A 12438-nucleotide genomic window follows, 5' to 3' on the forward strand; every position below is an offset into this window, starting at 1 on the left:
GAGACTTCAGAAACTGAGGTACTTTTGAGCTCCTTAAGAAAAAGATGAGGAGTGTGTTTAGGCATACAGATAATCTGAAAGTCTGGGAGAGGTGCAATTAAAAGCAGGAGTGGAAAATATTGTCAGAAGTTTTTGTTATATTTTTACATAAAAAAACCATTCAGTTCTTTTGGAAATCAAGGAAGAGTAATTTAGAATATTTGGAGGTGTGAGGCAAAGTAAAGCATATACTTTTACCCTCAAATAAATGTGGAGATTTCAAGGGTATTGCTGGTGTTGTTTTCTCTTCCACAATCAAATGGAAATCTGAACAAAAATATATCAAAAACCTACATACTCATGAACAACTGATTTATGAAGGAATGACTTTGAATTAAAGTATTTTAATAGGAGGTAAAAGCTTTCTCATTTTTACCTCACCTAATTTACAATAGGGGTATTTGCAACCCCAATAGACTGTGACAGGTGACATCAACCTGTGAAACTCCAGAATTTCATCATAGATTTGGGCAGATTTCAAAATCTCAGCTTTGGCTTTGTCATTTAGAGAGATGTAGAATCCTTAATTTAATCCAGATGTGTAGAAATATGAAGAAATTAAATATTCTGACAGTGACTGATAGGAATAGTGATTAAAATTTATGAATTATCTTATACCATAGTCCTGGTGAACGAGACTTAGATTTTTATGTCATTAAGGTAAAACTGCTATATTTTAATTATATTCTGAATTTTAGTCTTCTATCCAAAATAATCATAATTTTTCTGCCCAGTATTAAAATAGCTGCAAAGGATATCCTGCTTATTACAGATAATTTTAAGTTGCCATACAATGGAAACTTGTAATTTTAGTTTAGCATGAGTATAATTGTGTCAGTGCTCAGAGCACAGATGACATTTTTAAAGAATTCCCAAGTCTGTAAATCCTTTTAAATCTGCTTTCAGTTCAGTGGCAAGATTCGCACTCTACAACAATCTGAATGCTATTTTGTGTGATTGTTGGTTGGCAGAAATAGAAAAATTTCTTTGCTTTTCTGAACTGATGAAGTTACCAGAATCTTTTGTTTGCTCTTGACACACAGAGACATTGTGCAATTGTTTTTATTGTTTCCACAAAAGCAAACAGGAGCAGGGAGGGGGAGTTAAGGATATGGGGAGTAGGAGAGATAGGAGCATATAAAAGGAAATTGCCTGTGTCCATCCTGTGTTTTTATTTCATGTTTTCCTCAAGGTCCATGGATGCAAAATGAAGCTATTTCTCCTAATCTGCTTGCTGGTTTCTTGCTGTGGCCACGCTGGGGCAGTGAACCGGGAGTACTACATTGGCATTAGAGAGACTGTCTGGAACTATGCACCGGGCAATGCCAACGCCATCTCTGGGCAGCTTTTTGCAGAAGAAGAGTAAGTAAAGCAGTGTTGAGTTCTATTTTACAACTTCATCTGGCTTAGTCACCAGGGCTGTACTGAAAACTTGGTGAAGGCAGTGAAATGAGTCTTGGTGTCAGTGGTTTTTCTGTCAAACATATATGGGAATTTTGATTTTTTTTTTCCTGGCTTGCTTGAGAATTGCATTCCAATGTTGTGCTAATTCAAAGCCTTGGAATATGCAGTAGAGTGCGAACTTGTTGTAATGAAATATTTACTCAGTAGAGACTAGAATAAGACCCTGAATGTCTAATGGTGTTTAATTTTGAATGTCTAAGGTGCTAGTGCTGAAGAGATGGTTTTTGTTTTTAAATGCAGAACTGACAAATTTAAAAACAAATTATAAATTTAAAACTTTCCTGCTGAGCACAGGTTTTCTTTTTAGTTATTCTTTGTCGGCAGGGGTGGTTTTCACTGGTGCAGAAGCACAGCTGGGTACTTTCACCCGCAGTGGAGGAGCTGGGTTGCTCATTACAAGGCAAAGAGGGTCCAGTGTAGAGTGAGAGCAGTAGTAGGCTGAAGATTTGTAGGGTGACGAGGGGGGAAGCATTCTGAGGTCTGAATAATCAATGAAGAAAATCCAGATATAAAAGGCATCAGAAAAACATTTCAGAGAGGAAACCTGTTAGTTTCTTCTCTTTTTTCAGTGCCTTAAAAATTATATAGGACTGTATCAAAGCAAAAACAATGATGAGAGAAATCAGAAATTAGAAAGTCAGAAATCTCAAAAATGCAGTTCTCATTTAATCTGTGGATGAGGGACTGAAAGATTTCCTGTGGTTTGTTTCCTTTAGTGAGAGCCTCAGCCATAACCTGCTACTCAATCAGGTGAGATGAAGCAGTTAGCTTTTCATTTTTTCCACTCACAAACTTTGTGAGCTGTAAGACACTGCCAGGGATTCAGCAGGCTGGTAATTCTGACTGGGGGTGGAAGCAGGGCATCCTGTCTGAGCATCGCAGAGCTGTGTTGCAATACAGCAAGCCACTGCTGTTCACTGCACTTTCACTGCTTTCCCCTGGTCTGTGCCGGCATGCTGTGTGCTACATTAATGTCAGGTTCTCGGTGGTTGTATGCCTGCAATGGAGCCAGTCCTTTGTATTGTACTTTCCAGTTTCAGCTTCTCTGATTCCCCTTCTCCACCTGGACGCTTTTTGAAGGTGTGCTTGTGTAGAGATTGATGTTTATAGGGGCAGGGAAAAACAGTGCAGGAGGAATACTCCACAACTAAAGGGCAGCTATTTAAATGGTCCAAGAAGAGCCGTACCATACATATTTGCTTTGGGTTGCAGCTCAAGAGCCTCATGTACTCAGAATTATAGTACCTGAGCCTTTTCTCTCCAAGTGGAGCTCTGGTCTGGCATTTTAATTGCACTTCTGACCTGCACTTGCCAAGGCACCTACAATTCCTTCCCCATATGCTCAAACAATACTCCACCTTGTAGAAAATGCTTTGCATTTTTGGGCAGTATTAACTTATTTCACCACAAGACTTGCAGGTAGTGTGTTGTGTTGTGCACAGTGCTGCAGTTACCTGGTCTTTATTTGAGACTATTAATTAAAAACCACATGACAGATGCATTTATGTATTTTCTTTACAGGCAGGCTGAAGTCTTTCTGAAAAGAGGACCACACAGGATAGGAAACACTTACAAGAAGGCTATCTACATTCAGTATACTAATCATTTATATGATGCGATAGTTGAAAAACCTTCCTGGCTGGGTTTTTTAGGTCCTATAATTAAGGGAGAAGTTGGAGATTCCATTACTATTCACTTGAAAAACTTTGCTTCCAGAAACTACACACTGCATCCCCATGGTGTAAGATACACAAAAGAAAATGAAGGTAAGCTTGATTCCATTCTGGACCAGAATTTATCAAAAGTTAATCGTCCCTTTGAATGTAAGGGGTATTCCTCCATCAGAGAGAAGACTGGTCAAGTAAAAAGAGTTTTAAATTAGGACACAATCAAATTAAAATAGGAGCCAAGTCTGAGAAATTTTCAAGAGTAAAATACAAAGCCAAAAGTGGAATTTGTGAAGGAGGCAATTTTAGATCAACATTTTACCTGAAATAAGAATATTTGTGTTTCAACTAAAATAAAGGTATAAAGGTATATAAGAGATTGAGGTATGGAGGATATATAAAAATTTGATGTTGTGAGGAAGACATTGTTAACAATAATAATGTACTGCTCCAAATTCTTAACACTAAATTTATGTATATAGTATATAAGATACACAAGAATTTCTTAAAATGGGTAAACAGATACTGCTTAGTAATTTGTTTTCACTATAACTAGCATGTGACACACTCTGTCAGATCAAAACAGTGTATTATGTAGCAGTACGTACACTTTTCAGAATTATTTCTATTGCTATCATTCCAGCAACACCTATATTCCTTCAGGGCATATGCAATGTTTTAGAACAGTTTCCAAGATTAAGATTTAACAAATGTTTTACAAATATTTGAATTATTCTCTTTTTTACAGGAAGCACGTAGTCCCCTCCAAATAAATTAAGGACTAACTTTAATGGGCCATTAATTGAAGTACTCCTATGAACTTCAAAAGCCAATGAAAAGATTCCTAACGAAAAAGAAAACATCTGCTTATCTGATTTAAGAGTTGTGGGGTTTTAACCTGTGTTCAGATGTTCAGTCCATTTTACTGCAGCATGTAATCAACTTTCACATGGCAGGTGCTATCCTAACACCCTGTTGTGTGTTGTGCTAATGGTGACTGTGTGGAATTCTTCAGGTGCCTTTTATCCCGACACCACCAAAGATTTACAGAAGCGAGATGATGCTGTCGAGCCTGGCGGCCAGTACACTTACACGTGGGATGTGACAGAAGATCAAGGTCCAGCTGAAGCAGATGCAGACTGCATAACCAGGGCTTACCACTCCCACATAGATGCTCCCAGAGATGTTGCCTCAGGGCTTGTTGGGCCTTTAATAATTTGCAGGAAAGGTAAACCATAAATAAATGAGTAAATAAATACACATGCAAGGTGATTGGTAATTATTATTAATAAATATCAGTGAAATAATTTCCTGGAAGAGGAGAAGATTACAATTTATTTTGAAATAACTGATTTTGGTCTTCGCAATCAGCTGCCTTCAATAGTGTAGGAAGTAGTCTGATTTTGTGTATGAGAGTGAATATAATTTGCAGAATGCTTTGTTCACAAACCCATATGAGATGTGCTATGCTAGCAATGTGCAAGGAATTGTAAATACTAATATAAGAAAGAGATTAACATGCAATATTTATTCCCAGTAATTTTATAGAATCTATCAAAAGGGATATTTTCTTAAGTGTGCATATAAGGTTATGTATACAGTCATGCACAAGGAAAGTGTCAAAACATGAAGTAAACAGGGTCCAGCCCTACTGAGACTAGAGTTAAAACTGACAAAAATATTAATGTTAGTTTCCAAGATTTTGAATATAACCTTTTGTTTTTCAGATACAATGAATAGGGACACTGATCAACACTTTGATGCTGAATTTATCCTTATGTTTTCTGTGGTGGATGAAAATCTCAGTTGGTACCTAGAGGACAATATCAGAACATACTGTTTTGAGCCTTCCAAAGTGGACAAAGATGACGAGGACTTCCAGGAAAGCAATAAAATGCACTGTGAGAGAACTATATATCAATGTTGCTTGTCACTGATCTCATGAAGTAATATTTTTCTTGTCACTTTTAAAGATGAATTGTAGAATTTTTTTTTTTAATCAGAAATATTTCTTAGAGGATTAAGACAGATTCTTTTAAATAAAAATTTTAAATTTTAAAAGTGATGACAAGTATTGTACAATCAAATCTTTGGAGTTGTGATAGAAAATTCTTAGGGTCATGAAGATCTTTGCCAGTGTAATTTTCCCAGGCAGTGTAAACAGAGTTGTGTTACTTTGTTCTGTTTCTTAGTCCTGAGCTCTCTACTATAATTTCATAGTTTAGAAAAGCAGTTCTTACTGTTAGTGTAAACAAATAAGATACCTCTGGCTGTGGCACATATTCCAGAATCATAGCTATGTAGAGGAAGCATGTGTCTGGTACTGGCAGTGATTTTCAAAAGTGTGGAGCTTGCTTTTGAAGCTCTTTCTATTTTGAAGAATAGAGCAATGGTTGTATGATACCTGCATTTGAAGAAAACATCCTAAGGTCTGTGAAATTAACTGTAATAAATAACATTTATTTTAGCAATCAATGGATACATGTATGGATACCTCCCAAACCTCACAATGTGTGTGGAAGATAAGATAAAATGGCATCTTTTTGGCATGGGTAATGAAGCTGATATCCATTCAGCCTACTTTCATGGACAGACTTTAATAGAAAGGCATCATCGAGTTGACACCATCAGCCTCTTCCCAGCCACATTCATTGATGCTGTCATGGTCCCGAGGAGCCCTGGGGAATGGCTGCTCAGCTGCCAAGTGAATGACCACATCGAAGGTACAGTACAAGTTTCAGTGATCAGAATTTTTTACCTTAAGAGTTTACTGAGTCACTTTTGCAGGGCTCTTGACCTGGTGATATGCCAGGCAATATTCTCCTCTAGGTAAAAAAAAACAAAACTCTCAGAGTAATGGAAATGCCTACACGTGCATTAGATGGGTTTGAGCCTGTATCCATGGGAATCAAGGGATTCTTTTCCCTAATGGACATCATCATCATCAGCTGGCAGCACTTAGCCCAACTGCATTTTTGCAAGCTTCGCCGTTTGGCAAAAAACCAGCATGATGTTTGCCCCCTGCTGGAGCTAACAAACCACAATTTTCTGTTTGCCAACAGAAAAATTGGGGCTCATTCCGTCTTTGAAAAGGGGCACAGAACAGGCAGGCTAACTTGCCTGCTGACAAAGACATGTTCTGGAAAGTGCATTCATGAATAAACAGATATGTTCTTTTTGCTTCTCTGCATTATCCTGTGTTTTCAGTTTTAATAGCCATATTAAATACTTAGAAGCTAATTCCAGGCTTTTGAATGATCTATATTCCTGTGAGCAAAGTGATTTATCACAGAAGTGGGAAAGAACACAGAACTGAAAATCATTCTCCAAGATTTGAAAACTCCAAAATAAAAAGTGTGTAACCTGCAGATTCAAAGACACAGAGGTTCCAAGCTTTATCAGATCAAGCAGTATCCTGATATGGCTGAGGCATTCTGGCCCAGACTTAAACCCTAAAAATTGGCCTGATTTGTAGCTGTAAAAGGGCTCTCTTCACTATAATATTTATGTCTCCAGCAATCAGATTTGCTAACTGCTTCCCTTAGGATGCAGACTTGAGAGTTCCACAAGTAAGTTGTTTATATTTAGATAGAGGATGGTCAGTCTGGTAACATCTGACCTTGGCTGGATGGTTCATGGACAGCACCGTGTCCACTCTACCCTAATCCTCTTTGCTATGCCAGTGGCAGCTTTACAAGCAGAATGCCCTTTACCACGCCTGTCTGCCTGCTGTGGATACCACAGCTGTGTTTCTATATCCTAGCTCAGCTGGCACACCTTCTTTTGTAGCATTTACCTTCCATTTTGTGATTTACACATCCATCAGTGGTGGGGGAATTGTCCAGGGAACAGAAGAGCTGTTGGATGCAGGGAAAGAGAAAACAAAATGCAGTTCCTTCTGCCCAGGTTTCTCTACCTCTTTTTTTCCCAGGTGGTATGCAGGCCCTTTTCAAAGTAGAAAATTGTAAGAAATCCATACCAGGTCACAGTGAGAGTACAAAGATAAGACAGTACTTCCTTGCTGCTGAAGAGATCATCTGGAATTATGGCCCATCTGCAGTGAACCATTTTACAGGACAAGAATTAATTGTTGACAGGTAAATGCCTCTAATTAAAGAGTTTTATTTTCCAAGAAGAATTTATTTAAGCATGCTAAATAAAGTAAGTATATGGCAGAACTGACTTTTAAGCATAATTGCTCATTGTCCTCATCTGTGTTCAAGTATTAGTGCTAGAATAAATATCTCCCCAAATTAGGTCATTTGTTTTCCCTGTAATCTTACCTTAAATTTTGCTGCTATGTTAGTTGTTTCACTGTGATTAAGGTGAATTATTATGTCATATATAGGCTATGACTCCTTATTATTCAAGATGGTTGATTATCCTGAGTTAGGGAACAAAGCAGAAGATCATGACCATTGCCTTTGATGATGAAACTCATGTTAACAGCATCTCATGTAGAAAACAAATTGCAAGAGATAGCTTTGCCCTTTACACTGTGTTTACGTATTCATGACCTGGAGACACTGAATACATTGATTCCTCAAGTTTTTCATCTGCTTGCTCTTCCACAAGCAATGTGGCACAGTTCAATGTTTGAAAAGTTCTTGGAAAGCACTGAAAGGTCCTTGCTGAAAGAGTAGAAGCGTCGACTGAATCTTTTCACTTTTTATATAGAGGTTACATATTCTTGGTACTTTTATCTTCCCCTGTTTAATTTTTGTAACTTCTAATTAAAAGAAGAGTAAATTCAAGATTATGAAATGTTGACTAGAAATCATTGTTAATGAGTCTCTAAGCAGACTGGCTTTGTAAGGGCAGCTCAGCACAGCGGCTTTTTCTTAATGAGAAGTTAGTGAAGGATAATGGATTCCTGCACATCTTCGAAGTCACTGCATATAAGTGTGTGACCTTACCACTGAAAAGAAACCCAAAAGACAAACTCAGCATGCCATAGCTCTGAAAACAGAATTGAGGTCTGACTGCTTTTATACAACTGAGCATTTTGACTTGAAGCGTTTGCATCTTTTGTAATTTCTTTTACACAGTGAATCTCACATCTTTTTTGAACAAAGTGAGACAAGAATTGGTGGCTCCTACAAAAAAGCAATTTACAAAGAATATACAGATGGCTCTTTCACTGAACATAAAAAAAGGCTTGCAGAGGAAGCACACCTTGGACTCCTAGGTAAGAAAGTCTAAAATTTTTTTGTGTCAAATATTTATGAGAATAAACAGTCACTTCCACTGGTTAGTAAGCAGTGCTCCAACCTCCAAGGAGAAGCCCTTAGCTCTCCCTGCCTCCGTCAGCCACTAGTGCCTGTGGTTTCCCCCAAGGTGTAAAGAAGCTCTTGACACAGCACTGTCACCGTACCCAGCTTCCCTGCAGGAGCATGCCATGGTCTCCAAAGGTCAGGCTCTTAATTACAGGGCCAGGCTAGGCAGTTCTAATTCTATTGATAACCTTGCTGCTCCTGGCATGGGTTGGTGCTAATGTCTGTAAATCGCTTTCCAAAGGGATGGAACTGTCCTGAAAGCCACTGGACCTCCAAGTGAACTGGAATTGGTTGCTGCTGGGCAGTTGTGTGATTCAGGCCACGTGCCAGGGACCTGGCTTGTGGCCACAGAGGCCCAGGGGCATTCCTCGTGCAAGGGAAAAAGGAGCCAGCCACTGCATGCCATAAATTCAGGGTGACCATTTGATAGAAATATCCCATAATTAGACCGTGTACACTTTTCCAGGACCTGTGATCAGGGCTGAAGTGGGCGAGCGCATCAGGGTGACCTTCCGGAACAAGGCCAGCCGCCCGTTCAGCATCCAGCCCCACGGCGTGCGCACCCGCAGGAGCGGGGCCGGGGCGCGCTTCGGCAGCGGTGAGCCGCCCGCGGGCTGCAGCGCCCGAGCACCCGCTGAGCACCTGCCCACGAGCTGCAGGTGAGCAATGAAAGAATGTGCACTCGGCATAATTCCCAATGCTGATTTCTGTAATAGGTACTGAATCGCCAGCCTCTCACGTGAGTCCCGGCACCACATTTACATATGAATGGGATGTGCCAGACGATGTGGGTCCCACAGACCAAGACCCAGACTGCTTAACCTGGCTTTATTACTCAGCTGTGGATGCAGTCAGAGACACCAGTTCTGGCCTTGTGGGGCCTCTCCTAGTGTGCAGGAAAGGAGCTCTGCTTTCTTCTGGGAAACAGGTCAGTCAAAGAAGAACAATGGAAACATTTGCATTGCCACAGGCGAATCTGCTCTCTCTTCTCAGACTGCACCACCTCCTCTCCGCATTAGTTTCACCAATGTCCTAAGGGGAATAAACAACATGAAGAAAGTAGGGTTGGTTTTCAATATGGCTCCAGATAGACAGTCACTGCTATGTGAAAACACCACTGTCATGAGTAGCTACTGGCATTCAAGTCTCAGACAGGATGAGAATCTCTAGGAAAATGTAGAGATTTTAAAGATCAAATACAAACTCAGTTCCAGAGGTGGTCGTTGCTGATAGAAAGAACATTAGCAGTAGGTACTTAGTTACCAGCTACAGCAATTACAGAGCTTTGAGATTATCAGAATGCAGTATCAATGAATGCATTTACTCTATTTTGTGACTTGTACTCATAAATTATTACAACATAGGAGTTTGCCCCCTGACATTTTCTGTTAATTCATTTCTACTTTCCCTTCTACTATTTCTTCTCAACAGAAAAATGTGAACATGGAGCTTTTTCTACTTGCCACAGTATTTGATGAGAATCTGAGCTGGTATTTGGATGAAAATATTTTGATGTTTACACTAAGTCCTGATAAAATTGACAAAGATGATGAAGACTTCCAAGAGTCTAACAAAATGCACTGTAAGAAAATTATAAGTTAGTGAAATATTAATTTCTGCAGTAAGGTTTTTACTTTAATGGTTTCATGTTTGAGGCAGGAAAGCTGTGTAGTGCAGACACCTTTCATTCCTTTCCAGTGGGGAAAACCCCAAATATTTCAGTGCAATTCAGTTTCAACAGAATGTGGTAGTTTAAAGTACAATGCCAGCTGTTCAAGGTGTTGCATGACAGTTGGGGATTTAGCATGGTTATGTACCACTTCGAGCAGATAGAAAGAGGAATTGGGTCTTCAGCCTGTATGCAACACTATGAGTGCAACCAGTCAGCAAGACAAGACTGACCTCTGCTTTGCAGATGGTGTAGTTGAAAGGAGGTTTTTCACAGAGTTACAGTGAAATTGAGGCTGGATGGGACCTCTGGAGATCACCTGGTCCAACATCCTGCTCAAGTAGGGCCACCCAGAGCCACTTGCCCAAGACCATGTCCTGATGACTTTTGAATACCTTCAAGGATGGGGACTCCACCATCTCTCTGGGCAGCCTCTGCCAGTGCTTGGTCAACCTCACAGTGTTTCCTGATCTTTGGAGGGAATCTCCCGTGTGTCATTTGGTGTCTGTTAGTGTCAGCAGGGCTTCTGTCCCTATCGCTGGGTACCACTGGGAAGAGCCTGGCTCCATCCTCTTGGCACTCTCCTTGATTGTGTTTGTACTGAAGGTGGGTGAGATGCCCCAAGCTGCCCCTTCTTCAGGCTGAAGAGCCATCACAGCTCCCTCAGCCTTTCCCTGTAGGAAGAGATGGTTTCTTGTCCTTTCATCATCCTTTGTTGCCCTCTGTGCAGTGTGTTCATGTCTTACAAATGAGGGAGCCCAGAACTCAGCACAGCCCTGCAGGTGTGGCCTCAGCAGTGCTGGGCAGAGGGCAGGGATCCCTTCCCTCCATCTGCCAGCTAGACTTTGCCTCAGGATGGCTCTTTGCTTCTTTCATATGGCAGAACTGAGTTTCACACTGATTGTGTTTTAGTACTGCAGAAATGTTTTTCAAGTTTCATGGGAAAGAGACGTTTTTACTCTCAGGCCCTAACCCTGCTAGTAAGACCTAATCTTTAAACATATTTGTTTTATGCATTTTGAAAGAAATTCCCCTCAGGCCATTCCTGTTTACAGACTCTTGGTGCTGAGCATTCAGTAGTGCCTGAGAAGCCCAGGATCTGAAAGTTTTGCAAAGGGCTATCTAGAAAGGGTTAGTAACTCAAATGAAAAAAACCCTCTGATTGCCTCCACTCTACACCTACAGGGTGTTGCAGGGTATAAAACAGGATCTTTTATGCATCCTGTATACATGACAAGTAGAAAGCAGAGAAATTTCCAGTTGTCCAAGGTAGTGATATGTGCTGTGGACATTGAAAAGGGAAACTGTTGAAAATTAAACACTGGGGTTTAAAAGTTGTTTTGCTTGAATTGATTCTTTAGTTTTGTTGATGTGATAAAAGTCTTTTATCATTAATATTTCTGGCAGTCTAAGGCATGACATGACAACTGAAATGTTTATCAGTTAATCTCTATTGCAGAATTAAGTAGTATATTAATCAAGGTGGCTTTTGCTTTCTCAAATTTTCTATAGCCATTAATGGTTATATGTATGGAAATCAGCCTGGTCTTGAGATGTGTAAAGGAAGTGTTGTTTCCTGGCATTTGATGGGCTTGGGTTCAGAAGTTGATGTCCATGGGATATACTTCTCAGAAAACACATTTGTTACTAAAGGAACAAGAAGGGATACAGCAAATCTGTTTCCACATACAGTTCTTACAGCTATTATGAAGCCTGATTCTGAAGGTAAATGTCTTATTTAAAAATCCTGTTACTAATGCAGAAACTGTTACCTATGAATGCTTTGTGCATAGAGACAAGCTTTAAGTAGGCGGTATATTGATCCTGGTGCTAAAACTATGCACAGTTTGAAGGGCAGCAAACTGTAAGGACATATGTTCTTAGTGCTAAGTCCTTGATTTTCCTAGCTCCTCTGTATGCTGAATTTTATTACTACAAGTAGCCATGCTGCACAAAGATTTTGGACATTGCTTATATGAGATAATTATATTAAGATATTGCTTATATGAGCAATAATCTGTGTCTCGGTCTCCTCAAGTCTTTGTTTCTTATATGACCCCTAGGAGTTTTTGAGGTGTCCTGCCTGACAACAGACCACTACACTGGGGGCATGAAGCAGAACTACAAAGTGAAAAAATGCCACCGGTGGAATGTAGATTTATCTATGTATTTGCATGAAAAGATTTACTACATTGCTGCAGTGGAAGTTGAATGGGACTATTCTCCTAACAGGACATGGGAATTCGAGCGGCATCAATACCATGAGGAAAGGTACTTCAGAATATTCACAGGGAAAAAAATGCAAAAAAAAGCACAAAGGAGC

The 12438-nt window shown here is 39.9% G+C and overlaps 1 protein-coding gene across 3 annotated transcripts in view; it reads left to right on the forward strand.

Moving 5' to 3' along the window:
• Positions 1–12438, forward strand: part of CP (ceruloplasmin) — a 21543-nt gene continuing 9105 nt past the window's right edge. The window contains exons 1-13 of one of the 3 annotated variants that reach the window (XM_074547616.1): positions 1–18; positions 1232–1401; positions 3025–3269; positions 4186–4398; positions 4898–5071; positions 5639–5893; positions 7102–7267; positions 8219–8358; positions 8913–9044; positions 9163–9374; positions 9878–10028; positions 11628–11840; positions 12179–12386. In XM_074547616.1, the coding sequence (XP_074403717.1) occupies positions 1247–1401; positions 3025–3269; positions 4186–4398; positions 4898–5071; positions 5639–5893; positions 7102–7267; positions 8219–8358; positions 8913–9044; positions 9163–9374; positions 9878–10028; positions 11628–11840; positions 12179–12386 (2264 nt within the window). In that variant the 5' untranslated portion in view covers positions 1–18; positions 1232–1246. Of the gene's footprint in view, positions 19–1151; positions 1402–2219; positions 2254–3024; positions 3270–4185; positions 4399–4897; positions 5072–5638; positions 5894–7101; positions 7268–8218; positions 8359–8912; positions 9045–9162; positions 9375–9877; positions 10029–11627; positions 11841–12178; positions 12387–12438 lie in introns of those variants that run through there. The other 2 variants (XM_074547617.1, XM_014273224.3) reach the window with 2 other exon arrangements.

Source organism: Zonotrichia albicollis, chromosome 9 (genome assembly GCF_047830755.1).
Source record: "Zonotrichia albicollis isolate bZonAlb1 chromosome 9, bZonAlb1.hap1, whole genome shotgun sequence".
In the NCBI taxonomy this organism is placed as follows: Eukaryota; Metazoa; Chordata; class Aves; order Passeriformes; family Passerellidae; genus Zonotrichia; species Zonotrichia albicollis.